We start from the raw sequence: 26,011 nt of genomic DNA, 5'->3' as shown, positions 1-26,011 counted from the left end.
AAACCAAAACAAACCGGAATGACCGAGGGGTTAAAGGATGCAAAAATCATGTTTAATAAATAAAAAAAAACTATTTTGAAACTTTTATTCAATTTCAAGTCACAATTAAAGAACTATCAAAAGTAAGGTTTGTAACTAAATTTTATTAACTTTTATTTTTATATTTCATCAGGAAAATATTACGCATCGGTGGTCCCCTCGTTATTTTTCTTTCAGCTCAGTTAGCGAGCAGCATTCGGTGACTGGGCTACGTTCTCAGCCCAGTTACCGAACAAGTACTGTATTGTGTCTCGTTTACCTTTTGTATAGCAGGAGGATTACAAATAAGAGTGATAAACTGCTAACTGGGATGATTAGGGACTTATGAGGTGAATAGGGACCCACGGGACAATTATGCGCGGAAACAAAAAAAAAACGCTCGAAAAATTTCAATCGCGTTTTTCTCAGTTGCTCTTTTTTGAACATGGGACAATTATACGTAGAACGGCAGCGCTTCTCCACCAACATTTAATCGTTAGAATTAACTTTAATGGCGTGCATTATTCTTCGAGTTCAATTAATCTACTATGTTTTTTTCAGCAATAAAACTGAAAATCTTTTAGACTTTTTTCATAAAGATTTGTAAAATAACAAAATACAGAGAAAGTTAATAAAAATCAAATATTTAATGCGTTTTACGACCTCGTAACACCTTTCCTCGGCGAATAAGCATTGTTTCCAGCAACGCGTTAGCCATAATGGCACCTACTGTCGTCACTAATGGAACATTTACCTTAGGGAATTGAAAAACACACAACAAACGCGGGATTACGTCCTCGCGTGCGTCTCGTCCTCACGCAACTTGTTGAGTGCGATCCGCGTGGGAAAATTGCTCGAGCTGCAGCCGGTCTCTCTCTCTCTGCAGCGAATGCGATACGTGTTCGCCATACCCAAGTGGGAGCATCAAAATAAGACTCATAAAAAGTGTGCTCGGGGAAGCTTTCTTGCTGCTGCTGCTGCTGCTGCAATCATACACCAAACCGATAACAAACAACACGAGGGGGGAGGGGGATGGCATAACGTGAGCACCATGCTGAAGTGTGTTTGTGAAACTGAAGAGAAAAAGTGAAGAAAAAAACAAGCCACAACTCGGGAACATGTATTGACAGTAAACCCGGGGCGTCGAGGGTCAAATGGTGCTGCGAAAATGTACACTTTCCATTACTTCACGTTCTGCTGCTGAACGGGGTGTGGGCCAAAGGTTGAGAATAACACGTGGCACGCCATTAAACCCGTAAAACAAAAGTGAAACAAGGCTTAAACCTTGCCCGCTCTTCGTCTGAATGCTGATGCCGAGGAGCTGCGAGCAAATTGAACGGAAAGATTCCAAAGTTTTCGAGCGTCGCCACTGTCGGGGAGGCGGCACTTGGCGCGGTGGCATAGTTACAAGAGAGTTTGCCAAATTAATTTATCGATTGGCTGCAAGTCGAAGTATACAAGCATAGATATACGTGGCCCGCCGGTGGCAACCATTAGCAGCTTTCAAAAGCAGCAGCAGCAGCAGCAGCAGCAGAGGCAGAGCAAAGTTCTGTCGGGCATCGATGCAGAAGTTTAAAGTGTCGGATTGAAATAATCCTCTTAAGATAATCCAATGCTTGATTATGAGCAGCAGCTTCTTCTCGGGAGACTTTGGAGATGCAAATTTACCATCTAAAAGGTGGTTATTTATGCTTCGGAAGAGCGCGAAAATGGACCATAAACTAAGCTGCAAAGGCTCCCATTTCCATCATAATGCAAAGACTCGCTCGGTGCAAAGTGCTTCTCGGCTGAGTGTACACAAAGTTATTACACTTTACCTACCTGCCGCTTCAAGAGAAGGAAGCATTCATCGCGTGTCTTCTTCACTGCACTGATTAATTTTCGCTGAGCACGGTTAGCACGGCTGGAAGCTAAAGTTATTCTGATTTTATATGCAATCGTTTTCCGTTAAATACTGCAATAAAAAAATACTTTAAGAACGTAATCTTTTTCCTTCGTCGGTTGCGAAATGGCGTTCCTCTCTGATCTCTTAATCCTCTTATCACTTTCCCATTGTTTTTTGCTCATAAAAAGTGCGCAAGTCAATAAGTGCACCAAAAGGGAGGAGAAAATCAAAAGTTACACCATATAGGTCTTGGCGTACTGCTAGGATTGTCCGGATTCGCTCACATTGGAACGTCGTCCTGTAGCGGCAGAGGATGCTGCCGTCACCGTCGCAGCCCCGGCGGATGACCTCCGCTTGAGTGGAACGTGTGAAACGAGATCCAGTTGCTGCACATGTTGTTGCTGTTGTGGCTCCAGCAGCAGTTCAGGAGTGAACCGAACGCGACTTTGAGATGAAACCGAAGACGAGTTATCTTTTGCACTAAGGTACGAACTGTCATCACTAGTGAGACTATCCGGTGGCGTAGGATTTGCTGTCATTGGCGTGCCACAACTTCCACTTGACCCGGTGCTGTATTTGCTGTGATGCTGCTGCTGTTGAGTATTATTATACTTCTTCAAACTAGACCGTAACTTGACCTGGGAACCTGCCCCAGCAGTCTGTGCTAAGCCACCGTGTTCTAATCCTAAGCTAGCAGGCCGTTCGTGGTTACTAATATTTACATACTCATTGGAGAAATGACCCGAATATCCAATGTTTAGACTAGTTTGCCTCTTAAAGTAGTTTGGAATGTTTTCGTACTCGTGCATACGACTAGGAATCAACGTGCTGTCGGGCACTTTGGCAGCACCGGCAACCTGTTGTTGCTGGCCACTGCCGATGTAGAAATGGTTCAAACCGTAAATCGCATCGTCTACCAACTCCACATCGTCGTCCTGATCAAGATGAAACCCTTGGTTGATAATGCTGGTGGTGGGCGGGTTGGAAACGTTCGATAAAGTTCGCCGATGACCCGCGGCGCTGACACCCATCGCCGGAACACGCGTTGGGACGTTGAACCGGCCACTGCTGCTCGCTCCGTCGTACGCATAATCATGGTAGGACGCACTGTCGTAATGGTGATCCTCGTACACTGGCTCGCCTCCGTAGGACTTGGTTTCTCGCTCGAAAGCAAAGTTAATTTCAGGTCGATACGGGAAATAACTTGAGCCTGCATAAAAAAGACACAATTGAAATAATTCATTAGTTTACATATTTTAACAAAGATCACAATTGACACCTCATCAAGCACATACAGATTGTCAACGTAATACTCCTTAGGGGACTTAGATAACTAAGGGAAAAATACATTAAAACTAAATATTTTTATGAGATACTGTTTAGAATATTCAATGAAAATTGACAATTTTTTGTATTGTGCTCTGGAATAGTTTTGTATTCTCCGGACTTAATTTAATGGAAAAAATAATATTGTGATTGTATCATACATAGATTCTGGCTCCTAAAACCAACTTTATAAATCTTTTTAATTCAAGTGAAGTATTAACTGCAAAAAAACCGAAATATCGTGTTTCAGGCACCTCAATCAGCAAAAAAACATCTCAAAGCCACCTCCGAAACCCGAAATATCTCCGGTGGTCAGGAACCATTTTTCCAAAGCTGATCACATCCTGATAATAGTATAAATTTCCCGTCGAATGCATCTGGGTAGATCGAAATTGGTCAATTTTCGCATAGATAAAGCATTGAGAATTTCCGTGACGTAACAACGCAAGCAGAGCACCCTTTTTGTAAAAGTCTGCTTAACTCTTTTTTCGAAAACCAATGACGGCATTCGATTCAGCAGTCAATTTTACGTTGAACAACACGAACAGGACAGAACTACAGCCTATCCAATAAAATATTTAAAAAAAACTCCACTGTTGTAACGTCACGCTTCATATTTGCTCGTAGAGCACAAACCGAAACGTCAAACCCTAAACCCGAAGTTGATTCTTATGGAAGATTTAACGTATTTTCAGAATATGAAAAAATATTCAGTTGTTTTCATTTCAATTTCTTTTAAAACAGTTGTAAAGTCACGGCAGAATGATGAGATTCAGGCAACTTTTGCTTATTTATCATAAAATTGTAAACAAATCAATAATTTGTTTTGCAAAAAGTTGCTTAAAGTGACTTCTGAATAAGTAGGGGAAATATACCCATTTTAATCACTCTAAGCCGTTCGACCAATTCTCATCACTTTTGCCATTTTCCGCTATAAAATCAACATTTTCAGATGTTTCAACAATCGAGAGTTGCTTGCTCACTTTTATTTGAGCTATTTATTACTTTGGAACAGTCAAAAACACTTTATATAAGCTGTAATTCATGTTCAAAGTGCTGATAGGCCGATAATAGAAATAGGCTGAGAAAGGGTATAGTTCCCCTAAAATGTAACCAAAATGACAATTTCCGCTCGGACGGCTCCAAGAGGCAACCTAGCAACAATTTGTCTTTAAACTCACTTGCGTGCTAGCTTGTCTGCCGCGCGCAAATGGTCTTTTTCGAAAGCCTTTAACTTTTTAGCAAAAAATCCTAAAATGAGGGTGTCGTCGAAATTTTTTTTCCAAATTTAATGAAGATCTTAGTTCCCAGAATTGGTAAAAATTATAAAGTTATTGCGTGTTCCACAGGTAAAAAACTGAAACAAATGCACACATTTTGACGATTTTTCCCATACAAACTTCATAACTGGAGTTTTTTTTAAAAAGGTCCAATAAACTAATTTTTTGCAATTCCGTCTTGAAACTACTTACTTTTCCTGTCATTCTTGAACGACGAAATAGCCTACTTTTCTGTATCAAAAATAACAGAATCGAATAGCAACACTTTTCAAAATAAATGCTGAAAAGTTCTACTTTTCAGCACTCAAATGGGTGCTGAAAAGTTGAACTTTTCAGCTCTTGTTTCGAAAAGTAACACTTTTCAACATTTTTTGATTTAAACGATTTATCGACAAAATACATGAAAATTTGACATAAAATTTCACTCAGTGTGTGTTTTTTGGAATTGCAAAAAATGTTGTATGGAACTCGTTGCAAAACTTGATTTTTTCAGCACTCTTCGTGTTTATCCAACTCGGTGAACCTCGTTGGATAAATGTACGACTCGTGCTGAAAAAATCCTCTTTTTGCAACTTGTTGCATAAACTACTATTCCAGTTTTTACTTTTTGGGTGCTTTTGGAACCGCCTTGAGTCAGGGGTATTAAAAAACACCCAAAAAGCAAAAACTGAAAATTGGGTTTATTGGACCTTTTCAAAAAAAAAAAAAACTCCAGATATATCATGTTCAATTTGTTGAACTTGCTTTTTGCATCCACTGGCTTCTCGATCATTTCGGTTTGTTTTTGTTTTTTGACATTAGTCTGCTTTTTAAGTAGGCTAGGGACAGGGGGGGGGGCAGAATGGGTCACCCTTGGTTTTGGGCTTTAGACTGGATTTAAACCAACTTTATGGCAAAGGTCTAATAAAGGACGTCAAAAAACATCACCACACCGAAAACGACGTTTGAATTCATTGTATTTTTCGAATTATGAGCAAAAATGTAAATTTATTGACAAAACCACGCAAATGTTGTTAATTTCGAGTTTCCTAAATAAGCTTTCTCGAAAGTTAGATTGTTTGAAAAAGTTTGTTCAATGTTTATAATGTTACCAGGAGCTATTACGAAGGTAATCAAACAACAACGGAACCTCAAATCAATTTAGAGGCATGGTGGTGGAAGTGTTAAACTAAAATCCACTTGGGGGCAGAATGGACCACCCTTTTCCTACCTTATAAAAACAATCAAAAGTTATGAAATTTTGGTTAAATGGATTATGTTGCTCCTGGTAGGTTCACAAATCACGTTAAATGCAACATTAGTTGATTTTTTAGTTGTTTTGATGCTTATTTGTAAAAATAGTGTCTTATTTCTACATATTAAAACTATTTTCTATTAGTTTGTTTTCTATTGTTTGTTTTGGTAAAAGACTTTTTTCATAAAAGTAGTCTGACTTCATGGAAACTATGTTAGAGAGGTCCCTTTAATCATTTATTATCTTCCTTCAACGTTTTATTAGACAAAATGGCTTCTGCTCCGCAGGGTGTCCCATTCTGCCCCGCACCCAGGAAAAGTAGCAAAAAAAACTTTTTTTTAAAGTGGCTCAAAAATAGGTTTTTAGCTAAAAAATTTCATCAACCAAGTAAACAACATTGAAGGGAACATCCCAAAGCATAAGCCTACTACTCTGAATTCATAAATTTGTATGTTTTTCTATGGTTTTTGTGGCATTTTACTTAGGCGGGCCATTCTGCCCCCCTGCCCCTGTATAGCCTAGTTGTCGAGTGTACAGAAATAGCAGCCCAGTTATCGAACAATTATTTACTGTAGATACAATGAACGTCGGATGCATCTACATCACTCACCAAAGTATCCCGCGCTGCTTCCGGCGGTGTAAAGTCCGGCGTTGTTCTGCTGCGGATAGTTCACGTAATCTCCGGGTATGTAGAGACCCGCTCTACTCTCGTGTTCCTCCGGCAGTTCGCCGTACTCGATGAAGGAAGTGGTGCTGGATTTTCGCCGCGGTGACGGCGTCGGAGGTTGCGTTCCGGATCCACCACCGCCTCCTCCGCCACTCAGCGATGAGCTCGGCCCGGACGGAGTGTAGTTCGAGCCGAGGCCGCTCGTGGTCGACATCATCGAGGGTAGATAGTGCTGGGGGGAATCGGTAAACCGGAGTGGCCGATCGTCCTGGCGCGGGCTTAGCGATGAAAGGGGTGTTCTGTTTTTTTTTTAATTTGGGGTAAATGGAGGAAGTTAGGGTGGATATAGTGAGATTCGAGTGTTACTTTATTACCTGCTGTGTTTTATCGGACCGTGATAAGTGTTGTGGGTGTATGGAATTGGTTTTTCGTTGCGTACATCGGTGTATTCCTCCTCGACGTTACCATCTATCAGCGGTTGCGGTAATGGAAGTATGGGTAGCTGTTCCGGAGCGAGTCGCAGCTGGTGGTAGGGACTGGGCAGGGATTGATACCCCTCACTCAGGCCCGAAGAGGGATGCAACCGTGGATGGAGAGGCGTTACGTTCGATATCCGGACGTCGTATCCGGAGGCGACTCCCGCCAACATCGAAGCAATATTGTACAACACTAACTCTATGATCGACAACTTTGGCTTGCGCTGTCCCTCGGAAGCATACAGCGTTGGCATCGGGATCGTGCTCGGAAGGCCACTGAACCGCGTCAGACTAGTGCAAAGGGGCGTATTCAGCGAGGAGTCGCCGGCCACCGTAAGATTAGACGGGTACCACTCGTCCGTGTCATAATCTAAATTGAACGCGGTTCCACAAACATAACAATTTTTACTGACCATTATCTTATTCAATGTTTCTACTGGGTTAATTGGTTGTTAATAGTCAAATACATTGAGAAATAGAAAGGGAAGCGTTGGTAGTCACAATTGTTACAAAGCACAAGTATCTACAACAAACTAATAGCAAACACAGTGGTGAGAAATAAGGTCACTAAACGTTTCTACAAGCACTGCTAAGGGGAAGATTTATTACTAGAGGGCAGAAGCTCTGCTAATTGGAAAGTTACCATGCTGTGATTGTGTTAATTAGACAGTAATTTGAAAGGTACGCCAGACTGAGCTGCTGATGGCCATTTGTTGGGAGCATAATTTACTCTTCTTTTATTATTAAGGAGCGGGAACGTCGGCATTTTTGTAACAAATCTGTATCGCGCAAATCTTTCCAAAGTTTGTTTGGATTTGCAGCAAAACAGTTGAAAAATCTATTCTGAAAATAATAATGTTCACATGTTTTCATACTAGGTATATTTGTACAAGAAATAGCAACCACACGGAAAGGGAATACATCACCAAATCAGCAGAGAGATTTTCCTGGTTTGATTTTGCTGATATTTGCCAAAAATTTCCATTGAAAAAAATCGCTAATTCTAGCGAAACTGATTCCCCAATAAGCGATTTTTTTTACTAAACCAGGAAATTACTGGTTCGGTCAAATATGACCGGTTTCCAAACAAGCGAATAAATTTAACGATTCCAGGTAAATTTTCTGCAGGCTGAGAAAATAGCGTCTTTTTTCGCTAGTTTTAGCGAACTTTCTCGCGTTTTCGCGATGGATCCCCTTTCCGCTGCAGTAAAATTGTATGAAAACTGATACATAACACAAATTTCTTTCAAATTAAAGGTCATTAAGGCTGTAAGAGTGTTCATTCCTGATCGGTCATACGTCGGCTGTTTTTTTAGAGAGCAAAACATACATAAAATATTGATTCATAATAATTCGTAACCAATCAAAGTATGGTTTTCTTTTTTTCATAAAATTATTTTTATTAGGTCCTTTTCGGTTAGGATTAGGACCGAGTCGGCATTTTTGGGCTCTATATCAAAAGCCATCATTAACAGTCACTGATTCAAGAGTGAATGACACCAGCTACCTTAAGGCCGTGGATGGTGTCTTTTACGCAATGACTGTCAATGATGGTTATGAATTCAGGGTCCAGAACAAGTAAATTGTAATGAAAAAAATAATCACGATATGTAAAATGCTTCTACAAACAACAGAAAGAAAACCACTTTTTGATTGATACAAAATGGCCGATCGGGAATGTTACCCTTTAGAGCCTTAAATGAAACATAATGGCTGGCAAAATCTGTTCTAAAATTTAAAAAGTGCATATGAAAAAGAATAAACTGTTTTGAGGGGTTGGGAACCAAAAGCATGATTTGAAAACATATTTTTTTGCAATTCCGTCTTGAAACTTCCTACTTTTCCTGTCATGCTCGCGTGACGAAACAGCCTACTTTTATCTACTAAAAATAACAGAATCGAATAGAAACACATTTCAAAACAAATGCTGAAAAGTTCTACTTTTCAGCACTCAAATGGGTGCTGAAAAGTTGAACTTTTCAGCACTTGTTTCGAAAAGTAACACTTTTCAACATTTTTTTGATTTAAACGATTTATTGACAAAATACATGAAAATTTGACATCAAATTTCACTCACTGTGTGTTTTTTGGAATTGCAAAAAATGTTGTATGGAACTCGTTGCAAAATTTGATTTTTTCAGCACTCTTCGTATTTATCCAACTCGGTGAACCTCGTTGGATAAATGTACGACTCGTGCTGAAAAAATCCTCTTTTTGCAACTTGTTGCATAAACTACTATTTTGCAATTCCGTCGTGAAACTATTTACTTTTCCTGTCATTTTTTAACGACGAAATAGCCTACTTTTCTGTACCAAAAATAACAGAATCGAATAGCAACACTTTTCAAAATAAATGCTGAAAAGTTCTACTTTTCAGCACTCAAATGGGTGCTGAAAAGTTGAACTTTTCAGTACTTGTTTCGAAAAGTAACACTTTTCAACATTTTTTTATTTGAACGATTTATTGACAAAATACATTTTGGAATTGCAAAAAATGTTGTATGGAACTCGTTGCAAAACTTGATTTTTTCAGCACTCTTCGTATTTATCCAACTCGGTGAACCTCGTTGGATAAATGTACGACTCGTGCTGAAAAAATCCTCTTTTTGCAACTTGTTGCATAAACTACTATTATGTATTCAAAGACGTTTTTAGACAAAGGCTTTTTGATTCCGAGATCTTAAAAAAGCGATGTTATTATTGCTTCAAAGCCTAAAGAAAGAGGGATAGCTGAAATTGGTAAGAGACTTATCACAGCTATTTAAAAAATAAAGTCGGTTTATATTGATGATTAACAAAAATGCGACCGCAATTATCAAATGATTTTTTTTTCTTTTTTTCGATAAACGATTATATGTTGCTAAACTTGAAGTCGAAATTTTATTTATTAACTAAATTATGTTGCTCCATTGAAAAAAAAATATTTTATAGATTTTCATTCGATGTTACACAAAATATATCCAGAGTTTCTTTAAACATATGAAACTATTGTGTTTCAGGGGCCAGGGCCTTAAAAAAATATTCAAGATATTTATCTATATAATGTTTTAAAACACGTGAGATGGCCACCAGCAAGTGCGTTGCAATAATTTGAGTAGAAACAGAAAATCAAACATACATATAAAAACGGCTACGGCAGAAAAATGAAGCTTAACTCACCAGAAATAAAAGGATAACATTTACTCAAGATAGATACTTCTATTTTCTTCATCAAACAGAAAGAAATTCAAACAAACAAGGAGTAAACAACGAAATAAATAAAAGTACGATTTGCCATTTTCAATTGCTTTTGTTTATTGTATATGAAATTATAATCAGAGTTTTGTTTCTCGCAAAATGGGTGGATTTATTACCGAGAACTAGGGATTAAACATATAATAAAACCAAAATAAAATCAAGCTTACTTGTGAAATAAAATTTAAAACATATCCTAGTATTAACTAAAACTTAATGACGTTCACAATGCTACGGTAAAACTTCAAATAATAAATAGGGGAAATCAATCAATCTAATCCATCGACATAGTGCAACAATCTTTTTTTTTATTTGCTTTCAATTTTGTCAAGATTAACCAGATTTAGCGATGATTCACGAACAGAATTCTTTTTTGCTGAATGAGACTTCTTTCGAATAGCAGATCTTCAGTTTTGCCTAAGCTTCACTTCTTTGCGGTTAGAAACGCTGCTACCAAATTGTGGGACATTTGTTTTGGAAATTGAAAAAGGTATGGCATTCCGTTATCCAACACCAAGTTAATTCCATTGTTCTGAAACCGCAAGATTAAACGAAACACTATAGTGGAAGGGGTGGCCTGAAACTTAGGTTACTTTTCTCGTTAACCTGCTCTGTTATTTACAAGGATTGCTTTGTTTTTGTTTTAAGCGGATGGATCTATCCGTTTTTTTTAATATCGTACCGCGGCACAATGGATATCAACCGGTTGGCTCGTGTTTATTAGAGATTACTGAGACTGATTAGCGGATCAGGATCCTGGATTAAGTTACTTTTGATTGGAAGCTGTTTTAATAGTTTTCTTCAACCACTTATAACCGAATATTGACCGGACCCAAAAAAAAACGCAGGGAACTTGTAAACATGAAACACTCAGAAACAGAACTGTTGCTGGGTAACTTTCGCAACCACTCCATCTCTGAGCGTGACAGATGGAAAATAGTGAATAATCGCAGTACCAGAAAACGTTCGGATTTGGGACCAGAATGATTTTTTTTAAACGAGTCTGTTTGATTTGAAGAAGTTTGTTAGATAATGGCAACATTGTTAACCAGTGATCGGCTTGACATTTGAAAAGTGAACGCCGGCAAGTGTAAAACTATTTAATCTACCTAATAGATACATATAGCTATACATAAATGCATCGAGGTATTCAAGGGAAAATGTAGTGCGGATAATGCTGGGAATTCACTTCGTCGCTGTTCATTTCATCCAAAGGCTTCTGTGTGATGACGACCTTCATCAATCAACAAAATTAAACAAAATAAAATTTAGAATTTTTAAAACTAAAAAGGAATATTGATTCGAGATCGTCATCAAACAAAAGCCATTATTTGTCGACTATGCAATTTAGTACGAAATAGTGGTGGTCTGTGTGTGAGAAATAATCTAGGCCAAAGTGCAGCGGAAGTTTGCTGACTTATGACTCGAACGAGTCATTGTTCTCAACTATTAAATAGTTTTTTTGTTCGTCTTATCCTGCCATATGGCGATTCGTTCTCAATCACATTACTCTCTGTTTCGGCCAGTAGTAATCGCTCACGTTCACTCTGGTTTCCGGCGTTTCGTTTCAGATAAATACTATTTGTGTGCTGGACCAGTTTGCGCGTTTTAATCTTTCCTCCCTTTTCCTTCTTGGAGCCAAACAGCTTGGTAAGCTTGAACTTGCGCTTGGTTCGGTCTAGCTTGCTCCGGAAGGAGTTGGACCTCGAGGAAGTGTTCGAGTCATAGTCCTGCATGGCCGTGCTATAGTCACTATAGATTTCCGACGGACGGAACAATGGCGTCTGCGGGCACAAGTGCTCGTAGTCACTTTTGACGTCCACCTCGGTTCGGAATGTAACGGAACTCTTCCGGGACGAACCCACCTCGTTGCTGGACTCACTGAGCTCCATGGTGGAGAAACTTTCGTGCAAGTCACTGTGCACATCGGTACTGGTACTCTGACTATCGTCCACGCTCACCGATTTGGACTGTGATACCAAGAAGCACTGGCGTTTGAATTTGGACTCTCCGGAACCGAACCGGTGGAATTTATATGCGGAATCTTCGACGATTGTCGAATCGGAACGACTGCTGGCATACATCGTAAGGTTATCACTGGACTTTGAGCTACTTATACAAGAAATGGGCTCGTCCAGTTCGCTCTCTCTTGAGAAAATATTGTCCAAACTTTGCTGCATTGCATGATAAAAGGCACGATCGTATATAACTTCATTCTGGTCAGATTGCTCTGGAACGACGCTGGTACCTTGATTATCACTATCAAAACTACGATTACGCTTATCACTAATACGGCTCGAGATAGACGAATTGGTACTATTATTACTAACGTAGTTTTTAAGATTAAGAGTACAGGAAGTGGCTTGCTGATAGTGTTTACTATTGTTGATGGTGCTAAGCCCATCGTGACTTTTACCTAGTATTTCATTACGCGACGAGCTCGCGGACATCGCCATCGTGCGGGATTTGTCCAGATTGGGGGCACTCTTACTGAAATGAGGCGTCCGAACCGTCGTGCGCAGTGCCGGCAAGTGACCTCGCTCGCGCTGATGCAGGGTCGATGGTCCCCAGGTTTTACCCTTGATACCATCGGCCGGAACTGTATTGGTTGATTCAAAAGTCAGTTGTTGTGCAATGATTTGTTTTGTGTGTTTTTTTTTTTTTGCATGATAAATGAAATGGATGAACACCCTCATGATTGTGTGCAACGTTTTCGTTTGAAACACTTTGCTGTGATATTTTTGTTTTGTTATTTCAAATAATAAACTCACTTCTAATGAAAATTAAAACACTAATAAAAAATGTACTTGTGGAGCAAAACAAAAAAAAATACAAAAGTAGATCTTATCGAGGAAACGAGGAACTAGAACATGAATGAGAGTATGTCAAAATTGACGAAATTATTTACGGGACAGACTTGCTTTGAGCGACAGTGTAGTGTGTCATTGGACAATTATATGTACTCGAATGGGTTCACAGTAGGCCGTCCCAAAAAAATGAAAAGTTGTCAAATCTTCGGTGCTCACCCCTAGAATGATAGATTAGGATGTCACTAACAATGTTTTCATACAACAAAAAAATCCCAAAAATGGTTTACAACTCGCGCGCGGAATGAAAAAAGTGCATTTTTCGAGTATTTTTCAGAAATGCGAGTAACAATCATACTAAAGTCATTCAAATTTGGTCGCCTTAGGCTTCAAGTTATAGTGTAATGTCCCCTGAACAAATTCCTGTACAGACATAGTCCATAAAAGCTTGTGTTTGGGCATGGCAGGGCGTTTTAGGAGGAAAAAATTGTATTTTTCAGCCAAAAAAAATCAAAAATCACTGCCCAAAACGAGCCATCAAATTTTGCAGCTAAAACTAATGTATTCAGCTTATAGAAAATTTTACGGAGATCATTTTGCTTTTTTTAACATTCAATTTACGTCAACGCAAAGCCGAGATATTTGCATTTTAGTGAACAAAAAGTGACAAATTTTCAAAATTCTTGGTATATAAGCGTTTTTAGCATAAAACATTGGCTACTATGATTACAAACGGGAAGGCTTATATTTTAGAAATTTTTATTTTGCTCGCTCAAAAACGATATTTGTTAATAAAGTTTCATGAAAAAACATGAGATTTTCTCATAATGTGACGTAAACGACAAATAATCATAAATCAAAATTAATTTTATTAAAGTTCATATCTCCAAGCTGTGAACGTGATTTTTTTATGTATGCACATTCAAATGAAACAATTTCATTTATAAAAAAAACTTATTTTTTCAAAAAAAGTTACCCATTAGAGCTTTATTTGTTCATATCGAGAAGAACACAGAACAGTACTTATAAATATGTCGTTTACGTCACATTGTGAGAAAATCTCATGTTTTTTCATCAAATATTAATAACAAATATCGTTTTTGAGCGAGCAAAATAAAAATTTCCAAAATATATGCCTAACCGTTTGTAAAAGCTGAATGCATTAGTTTTGGCTGCAAAATTTTTTGGCAAAAAATACAATTTTTTCTTCCTAAAACGCCCTGCCATGCCCAAACACAAGCTTTTATGGACTATGTCTGTATAGGAATTTGTTCAGGGGACATTACACTATAACTTGAAGCCCAAGGCGACCAAATTTGAATGACTTTAGTATGATTGTTACTCGCATTTCTGAAAATACTCGAAATGCACTTTTTTCATTAAAGCTCCGCGCGCGAGTTGTAAACCATTTTTGGATTTTTTTGTTGTATGAAAACATTGTTCCTGACATTCTAATCTATCATTCTAGGGGTGAGCACCGAAGATTTGACAACTTTTAATTTTTTTTGGGACGGCCTAGTTCACAGGGTTTGAGAAAATGAATGTTACAAAGTTTGATGAAGAGTTTTGGAAAAAATGGCAGTGGTCTTACTGTTAGAACCACTTAATTTAAAAGTTTTTCGTTTAATAATCATCCACAAAAAGTACCAGCACAGTGTTTAGCGTATGAAACTTTACCTGCAATTGAAATTGAAACTCCTCACGTTAATCAAGAATTGTTTTTTGGAGCTTAATTATTCCTTGAAAATAAGATTGAACCACCTTATTTCAACTAAGCCAAAAGATTTTGTGCTTAGCATAGGAATTTTATTCTATGAAAATGAATCTGATGTTAGTGATTGACGTGAAATTTTGAAATCCGTTCTAGTTTTTCAATATGTTGTAAACTAAGACAAAACAGACAATACAACGCTCTATTGGAAAGTTATTATGGATTTGAAAATCTACGCTGTGCTGGCGTGCTACCTGATTGTAGATAAAGGCTACATAAACAATTGAAACCTATTCTATTTTTACCAATATAACTACTATTCCAAGGTAATTGATTGTAGATAGGCCTTTACAGTTGTTCATATTCGCTAAAATGTATGTCGGATTTCAACATTAAAATGCAAATGCATCATCAAACTTTGTAATATTTGAACGAGAATATAAACTTTTAATTACCAAAGAAATGTTGGATTAAAACATTCTAGTTCCTCTCACTACACTCAGTGTCGGACAGTACAATAATTAAGCTAATAAACATCAGCCGAAGAAGAGAATTTAAATCTATCAATTTTACCACAAAATCAAAATAGCACGACACTCTCTTGAAACTTTAGTGAGTTGAATAAATCTTTAAAAGATCAAATATCGCAAAAGCATGCACGAAAATTTGGCAATGGAATGGCCACTGGTCTGCAATATGGACCATCACTGGCGCGCAAACAATAGAAAAATGTGTTTATCTAAGTACTAGAAAATGCTTTGCAAAAAATAGTGAGTGTGTATATATTCCAAAATCACTTTGAACTAACTGTTTGAATTTTCAAAAGGGAATTACTTCATAAAAAAAATATTTGGCACCGAATTAAGATACCAAACTTTCGTGAAGTTTGAAATGTCATAGAAAACGAACAAACTTTACTCACGTGCTATGGCTCTCAGTCTGGTGGCCGGCGAGCCCGGTGGAGTGTCCGTGCGCTGCCGGGGCTCGTCCCGAATAGTCGTGTGCTGCACCGTGATGGTGTGACGAAAGTCCAACGGAAAGGATATCTGGCCCGGTTCTCGCTTCAGCAACTGAAAGCAAATTAAAACACTTTGCTGTATTGCGCACCGATCCAAACCTTAACCTTTCGTGAAACCTACCCTCAGTTTGCTCTTGCTGAACTTTCCCTTGCGCTTTTTGGGAGTCGGCGTGTTCTGCGTGATGATGATGTTCAGCTCACGACCCAGCAGCTCGATTTCGCGCTCGTTGAGCTCTTTTTCACGCTTCTCGAGATCTTCTTCCTTGCAGCGCTGCTGACGCTGCACGCGGCTGAGCTCTTCCTCTTTGTTGCGTAGTTGCTAGAGGGGGTGATAGAACGGGAAACAAGAACTTATCAATACAGTTTGTTGACAGTGAAATCTTTTTGCAATCCAGTACAAAACCAAAATGAAAAATTATTTAAAATAATTGAAACAAAAAAGATATTAGGTTATGATGCAAACCATTCAACACTCAAACCAAACCAAACACGTAAAATTAAGACCATTACACTGCCCATGTTCGCATAAATGTCCCTTATCCAAAAACAGCAAGCTGAGAAAAACGCATTTGAAGTTTGTCCCACCCATAAGGCTGCGTGTTAAGTTTTCACAAAAAAAAATGGATTTCCTCATCATTTCCAGAACAAGGTACTGGATATTATTGGCTCTCCTGAAAGATCACACGATTTTGAAGAAAACTGCATAAATAACTCAAAAACGATGAAAATTCATAACTAATCTAAATCTAATCTAATCGAACACAAGCGCAGCCAGTCCGAGGAAAGCATCCTGGAAGAACTTGTGGGAATATTACACCTCAAGTCCGTTCTTGTCAATATTAATGATTACAGTACATCCAAGTTACCCCGAAAATGTATAGCAAAAATTAAAACAGCCAGGCCTACTACGTTGCAATAACCGCAGAGACAGATTCTTAGAACGGATCACATTTCACAGAATCATCAGGGGAGGAAGGATTCTTGGACATACCGTACCAAACGCTCCGAATCAGTTGTGGAGTGGTGTGTAAGTTTAAATTTGACAGATGATAATATTTAGCGGCGGGGGAGGGGAGGGTGAGGAAATGAGGATAGGAGAAAGGGAAGGTGGGAAAGGGATAATATGGATATATCATTTGATCAATAGAATATTATATAAAACAAGGGAATAAAATCATCTATCAAAAAATGATAGATAAAATGGATAGATCTCACCAAATCAAGATTCAACAGCTCCAGCAGGGTTTGAACTTATCATCAAATCGACGTCGTCTTGCTATCTTGTCGCACCCGCCATTTCGACGTTCCGAGAAAAACGCGTTTTATAAACAAAAACGAAAGCACGCAATGTAAACAATAACAAACACGTTTTGTTTGGCTGACCATTATGTGCATTGTCCAGAAGTATGCTTGAAGTTGGTTGCTGGAGTTCCGAGTTATGATTACAAATGTTTACGGTTGTCTAACTTGTACGTGTGTCAAACGTGTTCTGACCTGAAATCCCTTTGGCCAGTTGTTGCACTTACATTAATTTTCAGGGAGTGACAAGATAGCACGACACGATTGAAACTACTTTCATATGTAAAGTGACAAAAAAAGTGCACGGGGTTTTTTCGGATTTCGTTGAATATCTCAGGATTGAAATCGAATTTTGGGGATCTGTGAAGGTCAAAAGGTGAGGCATTGTGAGCTGCACAAAATGGCGTTCTTAACTCAAAAAGAAAATCAAATTATTCGCTCTACAGCATTACCTTGGCGTTCTCGATTGCGAGATTCCTACTCGAAACTAAGTGTTCGAAGGCTTGATTGTTGAGGCAATTGCAAACCTCTTTTTACACCTTAGCTTCCATCCACCTCGGGATTTGAACTGACGACCTTTGGATTGTTAGTCCAACTGCCTACCAGCGACTCCACCGAGACAGGACCCAGGGAGACGACTCCTGCACCTGGACTAAGCTAACGACCTAACCTTTTTAGGTTAGTCTTGGGCCAACATTTACTTCCCGTCCGACGGAAGGCGTGATCAGACAAATCTCGTCTCGAAAAATGCCACCGGGACCTTCTGGGATCAAACCCAGGCCGACTGGGTGAGAGGCAACCACGCTTACCCCTACACCACGGGTCCCGACTGTTCTTAACTCAATTTGGCCCCAAAATGCACGTACGACAAGTTATCACGACGGCGACGAAATGCCACTTAAATCGTAATTCTTCTAAGACTTCTGGACTTGAACAGTAAAGTAGCGGGCAGCAACAATCAAGGTTTCAGTTCTTCCAGCAGCTATCCTGGTACTGCTCGACCGGCAGCAAAGACATAAGACGCCGCGAGTTGGTACTGATCACCACACGATGCATTTAGTCTGCTACTGCAGGCCGGATTGGTAGATTGGAACAGGAGCATGATGACCACTTCATAAAGCGCTCCAGCTGTTGCTGATGAAAAGCATCAAGCCGACGAGAAGTTGAAATCTGGGTTGTTATATTCCACTGACACTACCTCAACCGCTACCACCATTAAAATTGTACAGGAACTCCGGTTTAAAAATTGAAATCGAACGTTTTTAAAAATTCAAATTCCAAAAATATGACAGCGGAAAAAAACATACGTCTGTGTCTCAAAAACGATGAAAATGCATATGGGACATTTATGCGAACAGTACACGTTTGAAAAAACTAAAAACTTAAGAGTTTATAAATGCGTGAATCCGAACAAAAAATTTCATTGTTTTCCTACATATGTGCTGAACTGCTTATTGTAATGATCTTATTGGTTAATACAAACTTAATGAAATTGGACAAGTGCAATTCATGACCGTCTGTGGGGAGAACTTTTTCTAGTAGATTATGCTAACAAATTTTGTAGTTTAAGAATAAAACAAGGTTGCATAACTTTTTTTTGTTGAATCAGCCTATCTTTAGGATAATCAGAACAAATTATATACCTCAAGCAATCGATTGATGGCAAAAATCATGTTTTTTGACAGTTGTTTAAAATTGATGTAAAAATATATTGATATGTAACATGTGCAAGTAGCAAATTCTTTGATATATGTTTGAGTTATTTAGATATTATGAAATGCACTGTTGTATCAGAAATCTTTCATGATAGTTTTGTCATCAGTTTCTTTTGAATTTCACTTTTTTACTTAAAAAAAAAAGAGATGATTTCAAATGTTCAACAACCATCAAATAGCAACATTCCAAAATAAAACTTGGTTTTGTTGTGTAGTGCAGAAAAAGTTTAGAAAAAGCTGGATTTGTCAAAGTAGAAAGTTTTTAAATTTCTTATTTTCATTAGATTTTTTTTATCACGAGATTTTTAGAAAACCATTAAAAGTCGAGCATTCGACTATTTTTGCGTTTAAATTCTGTAATTTCATTTCTCAAGCATTTTGAAATTGTTCAGTTCGTCATAAATCTTACAATATTACTGTCACTCACAAAACTCAAAACAAAAGAAACATAAATTATGTTTGAAAACTCAAGGTAGTGATTCTAGATCTTACCTCCTCAAAAGGTTTAAAGGCCTTTAACAGGAAATGGCGGATAAATGAATAAAGGAGAAAAAAAAATATATAAACAGAGTAAACGAAACTAATCTGCCGTAAATTAAACAACAACCGAATTGATGAGCTAAACTCGCGAAAGTTATGCTCTAGTCTTGCGACAATTGAGACAATAAACCGCCCATTTAAGCCTAATAACCGATTAACGAGAAAAGTTTTTCTCACCCCCCCTTTTCACTTGCCTACAAGAGAAGGATAGTCCCCGCACTCACCTTTTCCTTTTTACGCAGTTCCTGAAGCACTTCGGCAATCTCCTCTTTCCAGCCGGCTTGCATCGTGTGGAATGATTCGTGAGGTGTTTGCGCAAATCCAGACCGTGCGATAATATCTAAATCTTTCTCGATATCCCTGAACGAGGGTCGCCGATGAGGATCCAATTCCCAGCAGGCTAATTAGATGACCGAAGGGGTGGGAACAGAGTAGAAGAAAAAAGAAAGCAAAGAAAGTGATTTATTGACGGGGAAAATAATTTCACTTTCGCAAACTATAAACGTTTGCCACGTGGATGGGGCGGGCGGCAAACAAACACGGAGTCGCTACTCACACTTCATCAGCTTTCCCCACGCCTCGGGACAAGTCTTGGGTATTGGCAGGGCTAGAGTGTTGACGGCCACGCCGTACGCGACCGACAGTGAGTCAAATCCCTTGTATGGCGTCTCGCCGGTAAGCAATTCCCACAGCAGCACACCGTAACTCCACACGTCCGAGGCTCTGAGGAAGAAAACAGAAAAATAATCCGTTAATGATCCCCGCTCGAATCTGACCCTTTCTCATTTCTGCAACTTACTTTGAGTATGTGGCATCCCGAATGACCTCCGGTGGCATCCAGGCGTAGGTTCCTGCGGCGGACATCCTTTCGGTTTTGTAGGCCTCACGTGCGAGACCGAAATCTGTTATCTTGAGAACTTTGTTCTTCAAATCATCACTCGATACCGGTTCACTAATCAGTACTGTAAAAAAAATGTTTTTTTAAAGCGAATTAAACCCTATTCAAATAATAGTCGGGAATGCATGACTAAAAAATATTTCGGAATAACCAAATACATACAAAAGAAACACGGAAAATTTGATCAATTTTTTTCAAGAGTTCACAAAATAAAAAAAATAAGGCTTTGTTGGTAACATTTTAAACATAAATTTTCTTCGCTTGCATTATCATTGTCATATTGTACAAGAATGCGTACAGATGGAAACTATTTTTTAAATTGAAAAATTACTTATTTATAGCAAAAAACATCTGTCAAGTCAAAGTTGTTAAGCCGCTGAGATAACCGCAATAGCGTTGGATAACGTAATTCAACAGGTTCTTCAGCAACGTTAATCAAAGTCTTTTTGCCTTCCTCACCTTACTGAGGAAAGGCTATAAAATCAAAATGTTGATGGGGGATCAAGTTACCCCTAAAATGAAAATTCCGGTTTAATAGTAGTTTATGCAACAAGAAAAAAAGAAGTTTTTTTCAGCACGAGTCGTACATTTATCCAACGAGGTTCACCGAGTTGGATAAATACGAAGAGTGCTGAAAAAATCAAGTTTTGCAACGAGTTCCATACAACATTTTTTGCAATTCCAAAAAACGCACACTGAGTGAAATTTTATGTCAAATTTTCATGTATTTTGTCAATAAATCGTTTAAATAATTTTTTTTTTTGAAAAGTGTTACTTTTCGAAACAAGTGCTGAAAAGTGTTGCTATTCGATTCTGTTATTTTTGGTACAGAAAAGTAGGCTATTTCGTCGTTCAAGAATGACAGGAAAAGTAAATAGTTTCACGACGGAATTGCAAAAAATATATTGTTCAACCGCTTGGCATAACTCAAAGAGCTCCTTCGATCAAATATTCAGCGTCAATTAAAAATTTATTCAGCATGTTTCTATTGAACAATTGCAAAATAATGTCGCTATCGGTATAATTATCGTTTTGTAGTGTTCTCAAAATACAGATAATTTTTAAGTAAAATGACGAATAAACCTTCCTTAACAGGAATGTGAACTTAAAGTATTCCGGTAATTTCGTGAAATTGTTACGTTTTCTCCTGAAATCTTCCCTCATGTGCTATCTTATTCATCGGCAGCTATTTCTTCGCGGTATTTCTGTTAATTCCAACAAAAGTCCTTTCCTAAACACAGATTCAAGAAAATCAATTGCCCACTTAACAAGTTAATGGGACGATATATATTGCGTATTAGCATACAGGTCTGCACTATTATGATTGGACTTATTATTTATGATGTTTTATAATTAGAATGGACCGAACGTTATAGTTTTATTTAGAGACGATGTATCGATACACTCCTGTACTGACTAGATACGAACCCCAGCATGTTTCGTACAACAATCTATAGAGTGCACGGATGCATCGAATTTAAAACATTGAATTAGGCCAAAGTAAACTAAATTCACCATTACTTACCATTTGAGCTCTTCAAATCTCTGTGGATTACAGAAATAGGAGCCTCGCAGTGCAGATATTTCATTCCGCGAGCAATTTGCACTGCCCAATCCACAAGAACGTTCGGTGGAATCTTGCGGCCGGCCAGTATCCGATTCAGCGATCCTCCGCGCGCGTATTCCATTACGAGACAAAGAATTGGCGGCTCGAGGCACACCCCACGCAGCGTAACAATGTTTGGATGCTTCAAGGACCAGAAGAGCTTCGCCTCCTGCAGTACATTTTCGCGAGCTTCGTTGATGTCCTCATCCTGCCGCGAAGCTTTCACTGCCACTTCCTCTCCATTAAGGAAAGCACGATGAACTCTACTAAAGCCGCCAACACCAATTACCTCCTTGAGGCTTAACTCCTCGAACTTTATTTCCACTGGCTGTACGTTCAACACCGCTGGATCTTCATTCGTGACGAAATTAGATGGGAAAATCCCAACTCTGTCGCCAATTTTACCCGTCCACCAACCCTCATCACCCGATATATTGCTATCCATTGAGAGCACAAAAACGATCTGTCCGACTCGCAGCGAGAGCTCATCGTCGCCCTGCGCTTGGTAGTCGTATTTTGCAGTCCACAATGGTGACATTGTGGCCGGATCTCGTAGCAGGTTCTGGTGAATTCGCCTGGCCCTGCCAATATTATCAACATTCATTCGATTTTTTTTCTTCTTCTTTTCGTGTGGCACCCAATCAAAACAACGAAAACATCATCACTGGAACTTTTGCGACACGATTCGTAGAAAAATCGTCTCTATTCGATTTCCGCGATCCCAAGCACTTAAAGTATGTCGTTGCACAATATTTATTGCCGAAAGAAGCAAAAATCAGCACTATTTTCGATAAAAAACTACATCATTCGCAACATTTTTTTCTTGTTTTCAGCAACCATATTTGACACCAGAGTTGCCAGTTGTGTTTTGTGAATGAGTAGTACCAGATTGTCATCTAATCAAAAAACTTATTTTTATTTAAATTTAAAAACTTTTTTTAAATCAAAAGTGCGTTCTAATTATAAGAAAATATGGGTAGTGTACTTAATTCGAAATCAATAAATTTATCACAATTTTGCTCAGCAATATCTAGTGCCTCATGCAATTTTAGGAAGCAAACAAAATCTCTAGCAGCACTGCATGTTTGACAAAGAGCCATCTCGAGAATGAGAGACAAAAATATCGATAGGTGTCGCTTCAGTTTTCGGTTTGAGTCTTGGATTGTTCTGCAACGCCATCTGTAGATTTAGATAGTTTCGAATCCGATAAGGGAGCGTTCTTTTATTACGTAACGCAGAAGGGGGGAGGGGGGGGTCGTAGGCCGTGTTACGCTCCATACAAAATTTTTAATATTTGTATGGAAATTTTGTTACGAGGGGGGGGGGGAGGGGGTCTAAAAGTCCAATTTTTCGCGTTACGTAATAAAAGAACGCTCCTTAACAACTCTGGTTGGTTTTCAAAAGGACACAATCATTTGAAATTTGTAACATTGTTTCAATTAGCCACTTAATGGCTGAATGATTGTTAGGAACAAGTTCGGTAGCCAACGGGATTTGGTATGACAGCATGACAACCTGGTCACGATGCAGTTCTTGCAACTGGATTAAGTGTGAAGAAACTATGCAATTCTCGTTACAGTTTAGATTCTAGTTAGACTTAAACGGGAAATTCATGCAAGATCGCCTTAAGACGGTATCCCAGACATGCAGATTACAATTAAGTGAAATTTATACCACTGTCAGTGTTTATACTATCGGTTATCTATAACAAAACAGAAACGATTTAGTAAGAAAGAACAAACCTACAGCTGTCAAGTTTTTTGTAAACTTGTGTATTTTTCGGACATTAAACATAAAAAAAGGACGAAATGTGATTACAAAGAATTTTAATGTTATTACCATTTTTTAATAGGTCCTATAAAAATGTGATGTACAAGGTCCTTTAAGGACCTTTAAAAAACTCTGGATTCCAATAGTATTAAAAAGGTACACCTCCAACGAAGATATACGGATCCTTTTACCGATCCGTTGTGTGTGTGTGCGTGTGTGTGAGTGTGTGTCTTTTCATTGAAGAATAGACACAACACGCGGTTTGCAAATAAACCCGCGCACGCTCTCTCTCTCTCTCTCTCTCGCGATCTCTCCTCATTCGGCTGGCACAGATCCTTTTTGTGTCACCCATACTGCAAAAGCGGCTTTCAAGAGAGAGAGAGAGAGCAAAGCAACAACATTGACACAAACACATGATCGCAAAATACGCTACACACCATTCAGCATCCGAATCCGTCCACCAGACGATGCCAATCGAGAGGGGACTCATGATTTCAATGAGGATAAATGTATCCGGCGAGAGAACGCGCGAGAGTATCCCCGAGATAAAAAAGGACCATTCTCTCGCAGGGTGGCTACCCAAACAATCGTTGAGAAGCCTTAGATACAAACTTAAATTGGCCATTTGTATCGCAGATCTAAGTTTACTTAAGTGTTTACAAGTACTTTGAGATAATTTTGATAATGATTCTATTTGTTTTTATTTGATTGATTGTTTGAGTCTTGGTTTGAGTATTATCTTTGTAAGGTTGCCACCCTGTCCGGGAAGAGACTCCAAGGCTCCCCCACATTCACACACACACACACACATGCACATACGCGGACTGGCCTCTGCCTGCCTAGAAGCATCCTGTGTACGTAAAGGTCCATCCGAGAGCAGAGTATTGATCTGGAAAGCTTTTGGGAACGTCATGATTTTTCCTAGCAGATAACGACGGCAATGCAGAAAAGCAATCTATCAAAGTGTTCTGCAGCCTCGGGTCACCGTTAGAACAGCATCCAGCGGCCGAACCGAGATCCGGGTCGCGATCAAAGTTTCGATCCAGAAATCGGGAAATCGGGCGTTTAAAACTTTGCGAAACCCTCCACCTCAGAAATCAGTTCCTCCGCGCGAGTGTGCCAAGTGTGATTGTTGTTGGGGGTGCAAAAGAAAAATCTATCCTACGAAAGGTGGAAAGCTGAAGAAAAGTCGCCTCAGTCAGCAGACGGGCCTGGTTGTAGTGGTGGTTCTCCATTGCAAAAATAAATGTGAGCTCCAGATGAAATGATGATGGATGCTGCTGCCAGCGTTGGATGTGGCCAAATGGCAGCCGTGGGTGTTTTCCGAAAGTGCTTTTGCTAAAATGCCAACGAGTGTAAAAGATGTGCGATGAAAATTGATACCCCCACGATTTGTGATAGCAATACAAAGGAAAAATAAAAGTTAAGGTACAAGGTCTAGCTCGGTTCTAAAGTTTTAGCCTCAACTTATGCCAGATAGGTGTAATATTTAACAAGTGAGGGGAAAGTGTTTATGTAAGGAAAGCAACAAAAGAAAAAATCAATAGAAGATTCGTACCTATGAGGTGAAACGGTAATAAGGATTGCCTTGTTTGCCTGCTAAGAATGCAACAAAGGACAGCTGTGGCAGGTCCGCAGACCTCGTCGTCCTCAGGAAAGGTTAGTATTGGAGAGCTGTTGCTAGTTCATATCTCTGCTCAGCATCATAAACTCTCTATCTGCCACGCGAGGGATTAACCCGTACAAGCTAAACGTCTGAATGGAAGAATCGAAAAATCTTTAAAACTGCCGTATTTTTGACCTGTTTGACCAAATCCTTGACATCCGGTAGTCAAAAGAACGGGAAAGATCTCTAGTTTTCGATTCCGGGGAGAAATCCGAGTTTGGACCATTTTCACCGGAGTTATTCCGGATCGTAGTGGGGTACCTTTTTGACTGGCCGGCCGCATCCATACAGAAAATTAATTAAAATTGACAAAACTTACATACATACACAATATAGTAGATCCACTGGTAGATCACTGGATTGAATACGTTAGGATGGACTGAGGTTTATGCGATACTAAATCAGTGCTCAGGCAAATCTCCAAAATTTGGATGCGAAATTAATTTAATTCAAACTTCTAGACAGCGTTTTCAATCGAAATCATGCAATAACTTTATTAATTAACCTTTTGGCGGCGATTGCAAATGGGAAGGTAGTTCACGATTAGGGTGTTTTAAAAAATCTAACTATCCAGGAATATTTTTAGGTTTTAAAGTTGCACCTGTTTTACCTTAAAATGGCTGTAACTTTTGACCCTTAAGTCCAGAATCGATTTCTCAACATCAAAAAGGTTTGGTGAACTCTAATAGTGCTCAGAAAAACACTTTGCTCCAAAACATTATCCTGAAGTTTTACATCAAAAAAACTTATTTCTGAGAGTTTGTTTGATGCTGATGATCCAGAGGTGACTTTTTTTGACAAAAAGAATGCTTGGACAAACAAAAAAAAAGGCGATTCGCTTTTCTTTTTAACATTCCAACG

General features: G+C 38.8%; 2 protein-coding genes across 4 annotated transcripts in view; one reads left to right on the top strand and one right to left on the bottom strand.

Annotated features, from left to right (window-relative positions):
• LOC6034023 (mitogen-activated protein kinase kinase kinase 11) lies at positions 1-22,568 on the bottom strand. Of its 3 annotated transcripts, XM_038264295.1 has the most exons (11): positions 21,634-22,568; positions 20,010-20,172; positions 19,767-19,933; positions 19,435-19,610; positions 19,163-19,183; positions 15,778-15,975; positions 15,561-15,708; positions 12,537-12,719; positions 6,785-7,256; positions 6,354-6,709; positions 1-3,113 (listed from the first exon to the last, which is right to left on the bottom strand). In XM_038264295.1, the coding sequence occupies exons 1-11, from the start codon at positions 22,316-22,318 to the stop codon at positions 2,164-2,166; spliced, it is 3,519 nt and encodes a 1,172-aa protein (XP_038120223.1). In that variant the 5' UTR covers positions 22,319-22,568; the 3' UTR covers positions 1-2,163. The 3 variants fall into 3 exon arrangements, with proteins under 3 accessions (XP_038120223.1, XP_038120225.1, XP_038120224.1); XM_038264297.1 differs by lacking the exon at positions 12,537-12,719; XM_038264296.1 differs by lacking the exon at positions 19,163-19,183 and having other exon boundaries at positions 2-3,113.
• Positions 22,569-24,335: 1,767 nt separating this feature from the next.
• LOC6034019 overlaps positions 24,336-26,011 on the top strand; it is an 82,273-nt gene continuing 80,597 nt past the window's right edge. Inside the window, 1 exon segment of the mRNA XM_038266161.1 lies at positions 24,336-25,143. Within this exon segment, the coding sequence (XP_038122089.1) occupies positions 25,090-25,143 (54 nt within the window). The 5' untranslated portion in view covers positions 24,336-25,089.

Source organism: Culex quinquefasciatus, chromosome 3 (genome assembly GCF_015732765.1).
Source record: "Culex quinquefasciatus strain JHB chromosome 3, VPISU_Cqui_1.0_pri_paternal, whole genome shotgun sequence".
Classification (NCBI taxonomy): Eukaryota; Metazoa; Arthropoda; class Insecta; order Diptera; family Culicidae; genus Culex; species Culex quinquefasciatus.
This window is presented reverse-complemented; position numbering and strand designations above follow the sequence as displayed.